This window comes from Dipteris shenzhenensis, chromosome 1 (genome assembly GCF_047967505.1).
Source record: "Dipteris shenzhenensis isolate YYH24624 ecotype China chromosome 1, Dip_SZ_1.0, whole genome shotgun sequence".
Classification (NCBI taxonomy): Eukaryota; Viridiplantae; Streptophyta; class Polypodiopsida; order Gleicheniales; family Dipteridaceae; genus Dipteris; species Dipteris shenzhenensis.
Genome location: NC_141596.1, coordinates 15,073,096 through 15,083,960, shown reverse-complemented (window position 1 = coordinate 15,083,960; position 10,865 = coordinate 15,073,096). Strand labels below are relative to the sequence as shown.

Sequence of the window (10,865 nt, the reverse complement as noted above, 5' to 3'; positions counted from 1 at the left end):
TTCTAATGAAAACTATATTTTCAAAGATAGATAAGTGTTTGTTTTGCATATTTTAACATTAGATTTTATGACATTACATTGTCAAGCACCTCAAATGAGGGAGATCAACACCGAAGTCACTTTGATAGGATGCATGAGAAGATATTATGTAAATGTGCATAATGTAAGTGTTCCATAAGTAGATAAGTGTGCATATCTAATAAGCATCTTTAGAATTTGGTCATTTGAACTACAAGTACACGTTCAAAAAACGATGGGGTACGAGGATTCACATTTGCCTAAGTCATTTGGCTTGTGTGACGTTCAATGTGTATTTAAATATGTGGATATTGGTTTTTAGTCTTACAAAGAGGGAACATATGAGAGGTGATGCGTTGCATTACATTATCAACATGAATCGCAATTGAATTGAAACTACAAACATTTGCTCAAACAAGCATCAACAAAGAGGAGAGGAGGCATGAGGAAAGCCTAAAAGCATTAATATGTACCAAATGAGAGTGATCACGAGCAAGATGATGCAATGCATGACTTGATACTTGCATATATTGGTCTAGATTCAAGGAATGAACATGCAAAAAAGTGTCTTCTAGGATGTGGAGAGCATTTAGAACCACACCCATGAGTATTGAGGAGGCTAGGATAAGAATGAGGCAAATACAATGCTATATAGACGATCTAACACATCTTATTGCAAATTTTCTTTTCATATTGAATGTATAGGCTATCAATAAATTGTTTGACATAAATATTACCTGTCTTTCATGGTAAGAAATCTTGTGGAGTTGTGATAAGAGATTTGTTTAGACTATGCCCAATTTGGCATTTGCATTTTTGTGTAGGTTGCTATGTACATGGCTTCCAAATTCTAACATTGTCCTAGAGTCCAGAAAAGAGGCAAAGCAAGCTGTTGTAGCATTTGGTATGGGCTGCAACTCCATCCATGCTTTGCCCAAATGATTGCTTTCTTTACAGGGATGTGTATGAGCAGTGCACACTTTGTTCAAAAGGTGGAGCATCATAATGTAGAAAAGATACACAAGGGAACATGATACCGAAGCAGGTGTTGCAACGCATGCCTATTATACCTAGGCTAAAGCACTTTTTTCTTTGATTCTTCATTGGCCCAAGTTATGGATTTTCATGCTCAAAATCTCTCAATAGATTGCATGTTAAGAATTTTAGCTAATGGGAAAGCATGGTGCCAAATAGACAAAAAATAGCCAGAGGTTAAAGCTCGGTTAAAGATGGGACCTTTTGTTTATGCCTTGGATTTTCCATGGATGGTGTAAATCCCTTTAGATGCTATTCCACATTTTGATCTACATGGCGAGTGATAGTTGTAAAGTATGATTTTCCTTCGTGGTTTCCTATAAAGAAAGGACATCGCATGCTAGCCCTGATAGTTCCAGACAAGCCTAAGCTAATTACAAACATGGACATGTATCTTCCACCATGGGTGAATAAGCTTTAATATTGGTGGATTGTCACTTAGGTGTATGATATCTCGCGAACCATTGAAGAATGAGATCTAATGTTATGGCTGTGTTGAATTTGTGATTGTATCATATCATGTAAAACAAAAAAGAAAATAGAATTTAAATTATAAAACATTTTGTAAAGGATATAAAATTATTTTTGTACAATCTAAAACTCGAAAACTATTTCTCAAATATACATAGAATTTATTTGCACAATTGTGTTTTACATTTTTAGTCAACGTGTATGGTAAGTAGAGGTTGCTTGAATGGCCAAATTTGTCAAGTTGTAAGACTATGACTTTAATTAAATCCATACTGAGTGGGTTTTTAAGAGAAGTTTCAAATATTTTGCATAGTTTGATTCTATTTGAGTTAAAAGTTTATGGTAAGACATGTAATCCATAGCTTTCACTACTTGATAAGAGAAAACTTCAAAACATTAAAAAGCTTCAAAATGGTATAAAATGAAATTAAAACAATGATGTATTAGGTTGATAAGGACACATTTCTTTTGTAAATAATATTTGGGGGTTGGTGGAGCGAGGGGTTCTAATGTCTAAACAATCATTTCATTAAGAGTTAGTTGCGACAAAGAGTTTATCTAAAACTAGATGCATAATTTTATTCTTCAATGTTAACTCTAACATGAGACACCACTTGATTACTCTTTTAGAAGTGGGTGCAGCACAAATCTGTTCAGCATATCTTATAAGTAAAAGTGGAAATAGTAAATAGAAATGATTGAAAGAGACAGGGCTAGTTCTCATTTGTATAGTTATTGTGTTTACTCATGTTATATAAAATTCCTTACTTTTTATATCCTCAACTTGGTATTTGTTTCTTCCTTGTAAAGAACATTGGAATACCAAATTTTGATCAAATAATTTAGTAGGGACATGATTCCAAAGGTACACTTATAGCTCAACTTTGCATATATGGAGTACATATCAAATATGAATCACTATATACACAAGTGATTGATCTCAATCTTTAATTTGAGTCTACAAAAGTTTACCTTCCTAAGATGAATGTTAGAAAACACCAAGTGTTCTCAATGTTTGGTCAAAAGTATGGTCAAACAATATCCAGAGTTCCTAAACTTGAGGTAAAGAATGTACATAACAAGGTTGAAGTCATGTTCTCTCTCGTATCTTTAACACTATAATTTCACCTTTTGTACTTATCAAAGACGCTTGTTAAGCATTTCGATAAATTGTTCTATGCTTAGAACTCATCATTCCTTTCAAATGACAATTCTTGACATAAAATCCAGAATGTCGAACTTGAGCCAGATTTAAAGGACCAAGGAGTTGAAAAGCGCAAGCACCCATGTCCTGGCTATCGTGCGAAAGGTTGGAGTGCGAAAGCGCTACGGGAAATCAGTCAGGAATCGACATGCACGCAATGGCGCGTTCAGAAGAGACAGGTATATGGAGCAAGGGAACGTGAGCGACATGAATCGATGTAAGCAGGCCACTCGGAGAGGGGTAAGCACAGGCAAAGATCCCTGCAGCTTCCGATGCTGATCTCTGTTAAGACGGAGGGTTGATTTTTCTGAACGGGAGATCTTTGGAAAATTTTGGTGATCTGATCTCCAAGCGTCTATCAGCTGTTATCAGCAACATGCATGGACGGGATTTGTGCAGCACTCGTTTACAAAAAGTTGAACTATATTTAAGGCAGTGGCAATATACGACTCAAAGCAACTTTTGCAGAAGGAAGCTGGCCAGAATACCGGAACAGGAATAATCGAGAATGGAGATCCACGGAAGGGTACGCGCAAATGGATGCGCAATAGAGGTGAAGTAGTACTCGTTCGCGCAATAACATAATATGCAGCCCCCACAACATTGCATGGACGGAATTGTGCGACGCCGTTTTGTAAAGCAGAGATTTAAGCAGATTTTCGAGGGGGACTACAGGTAGGATGTGGGGATGGAATGTATGGAGAATCGAGATGCGAGGAAATCGATGCGTCGACTGGGCAAGGTACCTAGAGCACAATATGAAATGGGGGGGCGAGGGAATCAAGATCTACGAAAGCCAAAAAACGTGAAGGTACCCAGATGCTGAAGGCGAAGCAGAAGATGCAGAAAAGCGAGGAGGATGCATCTAGGAATAGGGGGCAAAGCTGAGAGAACGAATAACATGTGGGAGTTCCCAAGGATAATAGAATGTAAGCTGCAGGAGGGCGCACTGAGGGAAGGATAGCACGGGGGGGCAGAGAAGGCACAGAGGAACGGAGACAGAGGAGGCAAAGATTGCAGAGAGCACTACTAAACTATAGGACGGAGGGCGCCATAGCCAGAGGCGGCAAGCTGCTGCAGCCATAGCCAGGACGAGGCGTCGCCACTTTCATGGTTGCAGGCACTCAGCTTCTCGATTCACGTACTATTACTACTATATAGAGAGAAAACTAGATTCCAAAGTGATCAAGGTCCGAGATAAAGCGCATGGTATGGTTGACCGTTGTCCGGTTCGTGCTTTCTATGATGGTCTATTTGACCTTAACCCCACGTCTCATGGGGTTCATCTCCCTACTCTCTTAGACATGCTCATGTTGCCATTGCTCATCCCAAAGTCATCCACGGATTTGTTCTAGACAAAAGCCCTCATAAGGTTGACGTTGGTTCGGTTTGTGCTTTCTATGATGAGTATATTTGACCTTACCCACACCTCAACCTTAATAATCACCCATTCATCTCTTGTCTTAAGGGGTTGACTCCACCCAACCTCTTCCCACATCCACTCTCCTTAACCTTTCCCTACATTGTAGATGTGCTCATCTTGCAATTCACACAGCTTACAGGATGTCTCTTGTTGCCGCCCTTGCTTGTAGTTTTGGAACCTAACATTGTTGACCATTGCAAGTCTTGTTCTTGCTGGTTTGTAGGCTTTCGGATTAGGCCAAATCAAGGATACCTTTCAAATCCATAAATATGTGTAACCCTCGAATGGAGCGGTTGAGGAGTATGAGGCACCGTAAGGCTTGCTAGTAACTCCCCAAATGACCTATCAGGTGGGTAATGGCCTCGATGGGTTGCGAATGGTGTCAGTTTCGCCATGTTAGCTTACATGAGGATGCACTCTTATCACTAGTTTTTAAAATAAGAATAAAACCGGCTTATCTTATCAGCAGTTAAGAAGCACCAAGATCACTTTAGACTAGTAGGGTTTGGGAGTCTCACTACTTCTCATAAAGTACAACATGAGAAGAAAAGGTGCAATCTGGCAAGGAGGCAACAATGATGTTTATCTCCCCAGGTTGACGTTTGGTTTAGGCCTATGAAACATTTGGGTGTGTTGACAGGACCATCGGAGGTTTGGAGTGGGTTAGGTCATGTGTTTGTCCTTTGAGTTCTTTTTGTGAGAATTTTATAAACAGCGTACGTGGTGCGGGGATTCGGGAATTACTTTTAATATTCTCTTTTGGGCGTCGTGCTGGAGGTTCAGATGGGCGTATCAGAAAAGGGGCGCGAGCCTACGTGGCGCGGAATGCCAGCTGGAGCCTCTTATTGCTGCCACGCGGAGCCCATGCGGACGTGAGGGACAGCTGACCTGCCAAGAAGACCTCTTCGCCGAATTAGATTCCAAGTGGACCTAAAGGAACACACCACGTGGAAGGGCTCCTGTGTCGATGGATGAAATGGTGTTCTTGCCACTGGAATGTCGCCCCTTCCAACTGTTTGCCCTCGGGTTCGGAGTCTGGATGGACTCTGGACGCATTGTGCTGTGTTGCTGTACGCTTGCGATTCCCTATTGCAGTTTGACATTTCTATCAGGCAATCGATGTACACACAGTTATCTATGAATCTGACTGTGGGCAGAGTCACAAGTGTTGAAGCAACTTCTCTCGTTTGTCGAGCGCGCGAGAGGGAGAGAGAGAGAAAGACAGAGAGATAATAGATGCATACGATCTTGAAAGATGGGACTGTCGTGCTGCATTGAGTTAATAATGAGAGAGACAGACAGATTGGCAAGAGTTTGCATGACCCGTCTCTCTCTCTCTCTTCCCATCTCCAAAGAGTCGTATCCCTCTCTCTCTGTCTCTCTCTTTTCCCCTTGAGCCTTGTAGTGAATTGCACAATGCACAGTCGTCGCTCGATATTGACTCGATAAATAATCACTGTATCATGCCAGAGAAGATTGAGCCCTTTCGTTGATGCCAAAAGATTGGTGGTGAACAAAAGGTTTAAGGTCAGGTAACGCTGATCCCAAAACATTGTATATTCATGCAGAAACAGGTGCGCTCTCTCTCTCTCTCTTTCTCTTTCTGTCCGTCTCAATGTCACGTGTTCTCTCTCTCTCACTCTCTCAATCAACAACACATAATTATGTCTTAATACACAGAACTCAACAGATTTATGCCTTTCTCACTTCTCTCTATCTCTCAATCAACAACACATAATATATAGAACTCAACAGATTTATGCGTCTCTCTCTCACACACTCATAATACCTAAATGTATTTACATCCTAGATGGGTCTCCTAAGACCTATAGTAAAACCCCAACAACACATCTGTGCTCCGGGAGCTCGCTAGTCACTACCCCCACACCCACTAACTAATCGCCATCAACGAAGATTGCACTAAAGCTTGCTTCGCTTCCATCCACATCAAGCACACACTCGTGCCCGTTCTTTTTGTAAACCCATCACAGACATGATATCTCGTGCCCGTTCTTTTTGTAAACCCATCACAGACATGATATCTTCTACTTACTATCCCGTGAGTCTACCTGCAGCAACAACAGCAACGCTTCACTTTAATCGCCCATATTCTCTCAGGCTGCGTTGTACACAGCCAATAGATATCACAGCAGCTTTCCAGCCAGCCAGCCCAGGCAGCCCTTAAGGTATCTGGCCCTTGTTTGTTGTTGTTGTGCCTTTAGGCTTTATATCAAATAGCTTTCCACACTAACCGCCCCATTTTCTCAGCGAGGCCCCCACTCCTTACCTGCGGTCTACTTCCTCCTCCACTCACCCAAATTCAAAACAAAGCCGCCGTAACCTCCCAACACAGACTCCTCCCATTAAAGTCAATTAAACTATAAGCCTGATTGGACTTGCCTGTCATCCTCGCTTGCACGGAGGTTTTGAAGCTTCTCTTCCCTCATTTCCGCATCCACTTCCCCCTCGCTTTTTCTCACCTGCCTGCCTGCCTCCTATCTTCTTCTTCCGTTAGAAGTTCTAAGACGTTACTTGGCTTCTTCTCAGGTCCAAACCTTCTTTTGACGTGCCCACCACCTTTGTAGGATCTTCTTCTTTCTTTCTTTCCTTGTCAGTAGCAATCATCCCCTTCACCCGCACAATTCCTTCGATCCATAAAAGCTCAAGCCCAAGCTTCCATGGCCGTCAGGAAGCCCTATGTAATGCTCAGACCTCATTCGAGCGATCAGTAGCCACTGTAGATCCTTTTTGGTTAGTTTCCTAAACATCTCATGGCGCTCAGTTTCGATCCGTTCGAAGGTTTCCTTGACCTCGACGCCCACCGCTCGGTACCCGCCCCGTTTCTTACGAAAACGTACCAGCTCGTAGATGATCCTGCCACTGATCATATAGTTTCATGGAATGAGGATGAGACAACGTTCGTCGTCTGGCGGCCACCAGAGTTTGCAAGGGATGTGCTTCCGAATTTCTTTAAACATAACAATTTCTCCAGTTTTGTTCGGCAACTTAATACATACGTAAGGCCTCCCATCCTTGAGTCTCATATTTGCCAGAAACTTGCTCCCAGAAATTAGGTTCGTTGCGCTCAGGATCTTTTCCGTGTATGTTGTGAGCTTTATCTAGACAAACTCGTATGATAACACGTGAAAGCTGCGGTGAAACTTTAACAAAACCGTTTAAGGTAGCAATTCTATGTTTGACGGACATCATGATTCTTGTCAGAGAGGGTTGGATTGCTCAGAATATGCGTGCTCTTAGAAAGCCTTGGATCTGCAAGTAGATTGTGATCTGATGAGATATTCGGCTCTTCGTGCAGGGCTTCAGGAAGGTCGTACCGGATCGTTGGGAGTTCGCGAATGATTACTTCAGAAAAGGACAGAAACATCTGCTAAGCGAAATCCATAGGCGAAAGTCATCGCAAAGCCAAGCTACAAGCCGGTCTTCGCCGTCTAGTTCAGCTGAAGAACGCCCTTGGTCTCCTTTGTCATCCCCAATCTCGTCTTGCGCTAGTGGGATAAGCTGCTACAACGCAGCACTTTCTTTGTCCGATGAGAATGAAAGATTAAGAAGAGATAATACTGTGCTGGCATATGAATTATCTCGCCTAAAGAAGTGGTATAATGACGCTGTCATTTTCGTTCAGCAACATGCAAGGATTCCATGTCAAGAAGCTTCGAGGGCAGCATATCAGTGGAACGGAACTGTTGGGCCTCTAATGCTACAAGGAGCCACACCGCCAGCTTTACGGGACAGAATTGAAACGATCAGTACGGCAATAAGGAGGGACGATCTGGTCGACGTTTCTTCTGATGCTCATATAAAAGGAAACGCATCATGTGTTGTTTCATGCCCCCCAAAGCCAATATCCATGCCAAGAACTGTACTTCCCATGCTTGCTTTGCCACGACCCAAGCAGAGTGCAAGCGAACCAGATGGCTATTTGCCTTTAGTGGGCGGAATCTCTTCGGCCTCAGTTTCAGGGGCATGTACCTCGAAAGAAGGTTTTCTGGACGGCGGTAGATTAGGTGCCAGCGGCAGTGAGCTGATTGTTCAGGATATTGTGGAGGAGAAAGGCCCTGTAAAACTTTTCGGAGTTTCACTACAGGGAAAGAAGAGACAGAAGCCAAGCGTAGGTTGGGATTCGGAAGACCAGCAACCCTCACCCAGCCCCGACGGTAGTAAATCTCTTCAAAGGCGATCATCTCCGGTTGGCACACAGTTAGATGTTGAAAGAACACCTCTTTCGAGGCAGGATACTCCATGGTTGAGTGTTGGGCCGTCCCATAATGAAAGATAACACAATTAGAAGCTGGTAAAGCTGTCCGCAGGGTTACTGTTTGAAGAATCTGGACTGTCTTTCCATACCCAGCACGAAGTTGGAAGATGTAATGACATAATCATGTTGACAGACTGATCAGCTACATTATCAAAGGTCTGATCATTAATCTTCGTACTCTACAGAAAACGTATTTCCAGATACAATATCATTGAAAGAACTTTCGTATATTCAGGCTTTCAGCCATCGTAAGACTAACAGTTCCTTCAGTACAAGAAAATGTTTGTTTCATACAAGTGCTGCCGAATCTATGTTTGTCATGCTCTGGTTTCAGTGCTTGAACGATCTATGAATGTGATGGAGAGCGGAAGCAGGCCAGGGGCCACGAGTACTAGACGATGCGCACACTGATACAATGCCCAGTGATCATACGTCCGCATGAGAGGAATGTAAGTGGATCGATCTATAGATTTTTCCAGCTACTTGGCATTGTTTTGCAAATCCAAGTGATAACCTAAATCGTGGGGCAGCTTTAAACTACCTTTGAAAGTGCCTCCATGCCCTAAGTGTATTCGTGTTCTCTATGGAAATCAGTCCTCTATGGAGATCACCATGCTTTCCCTTAAAAGAGAAACAAACACAAAGAAGGCCAAACTATTCTGATGGCATCTTATTGTATTTGTATGTTAAACTCTGCATACTTGGTTTTACCCCCATTAGTATTTAGAGCCTTCATGTTACAAGCTATTCTTGAATTTATATAAAAGGTGTCAAGATCAAGTCACATAACATTGACACTTAGTGCCACTCACATTAGGCTCACATTTAATGGGGAGCTATCAGGCCAAGGTTAAGATAATAGGGTCTTCTATTGCAAGCATCACCGCTGCTTGGCACTTCAAATGTGCAAAGGCTACTTGATGGCACTCATGTCTACATACTGAAGGAGCCTCCTACATGTCAAAAAGAGGTTTCTCCTTCATTCACTCATTTTAGTAAGACCAGGTAAGGTTTTAAAGGCATTTTCTAGCCTTCCATTCCTTAAGACAAAGAGACTTAGCTTTCAAAAGTAAATGCATTTTAAAGTGCAAATCTTGAATATAGAGTCAAAAGGTGCACCATATATGCTCTTGAAAAGTCTTTAGTCAGTTAGTTTGCATGAGGTTAGCATTTAGGACTTGTTATTCCTATCTATGGTGGGAATCAAGATTTGTAAATGCACATTATTGTAGTGCTTCAATGGATACATTAACTCTCCCTAGTCTGTAAAAAGGGAAGTAGCTAGTGTGCTACTTCCACAACAAGACAAAGCAACTATAGACGCGCAAAATAGTGGGTGTGTCTATAGGCGTTGCTAGAATAGCAAAAATATGGACGTGTCTAATAGTGCGTCTATTAACGTGTCTGCACTATGAATTAGACACAGATTTAGATGCAAAACAGAGAATACAGAAAGTGAGATTTTGGTGCAAGCTGATAAATGTACATCGCTGCTAATTTTCAAACATTGCCCATGATTACCAAAGTACGTAATTTTAACAAAAATATCAATGCTTTTTAGCAAACCCACATATATAAAAATTAAGTGAGATGAGGAAAATGAGACAATATGTAAAATAGTTTTGTCAATATCAATGATGGGCTACGATTCAATCTCATCCTTAATGAGATCAAGCTTTGCCAAACTATTTACTTCAAAATCCAAACCAGTGTTGAGATCTACAAATACATTCAACCCACTACTACTTGTGCTACTCATGTGCTCATCTAAATCAGCATCACTAATGGTACGCTTGTCCTCATGGGTAATGGCCTCAATATCTATATCTCCTATCTCATGATCATCCTCCTCTCTCGTATCATGGGCATCGTCACCTTCATGGCCATGATCATCCTCCATACGTTCTATATTAGTAAATGTACTATACATCACTTTGGAACGTAGCGTAATAGGTATGACATTCCACCACCTATTACTATCTACCATTCGTTGATAGACAACCTAATTCAAACACAAATACAATCATGTTATTTTCCTTGCATCGAAGGTATCAAATATTTAAAAGTGAGTATTTTTATATGTGTACAATATCTGTTCACATTGTTACGGTAGTACTAGTGTGTTCTTACTTTGTCAAAACTTTATTGAGTCAATAGTTATAAAGCCACTTGCATGGCGTTTGATTGTTGCATTAGGGTCTCTTTTCACCACATCCTTAAACCACTTTACATCCAAAACATACACAAAGAAGCGTCGAAAGTCAAGCTTAATAATATCTTGGATTTTGCCACAATAATCATCCATGGTTCCATTGGCTCTCTCAAAGCTAGCAATGACGCCGCAATCTTATGTGTTTCTCTTATCATCAATCCGTTGTGTTCGAAAATGCTTGCCCTCACACCATATAGCATTGAACATAGTACACTACACCAAGAAA

General features: G+C 41.6%; 1 protein-coding gene across 2 annotated transcripts; it reads left to right on the top strand.

Moving 5' to 3' along the window:
• Window positions 1-6,672: 6,672 nt before the first annotated feature.
• Window positions 6,673-8,864, top strand: LOC147905439 (uncharacterized). Of its 2 annotated transcripts, XR_015541634.1 has the most exons (3): window positions 6,673-7,168; window positions 7,468-8,583; window positions 8,762-8,832. XR_015541634.1 is itself a non-coding variant. In XM_087379967.1 (2 exons), the coding sequence occupies exons 1-2, from the start codon at window positions 6,923-6,925 to the stop codon at window positions 8,446-8,448; spliced, it is 1,227 nt and encodes a 408-aa protein (XP_087236093.1). In that variant the 5' UTR covers window positions 6,673-6,922; the 3' UTR covers window positions 8,449-8,864. The 2 variants fall into 2 exon arrangements, 1 of the variants encoding a protein (XP_087236093.1); XM_087379967.1 differs by having other exon boundaries at window positions 7,468-8,864.
• Window positions 8,865-10,865: the final 2,001 nt, after the last annotated feature.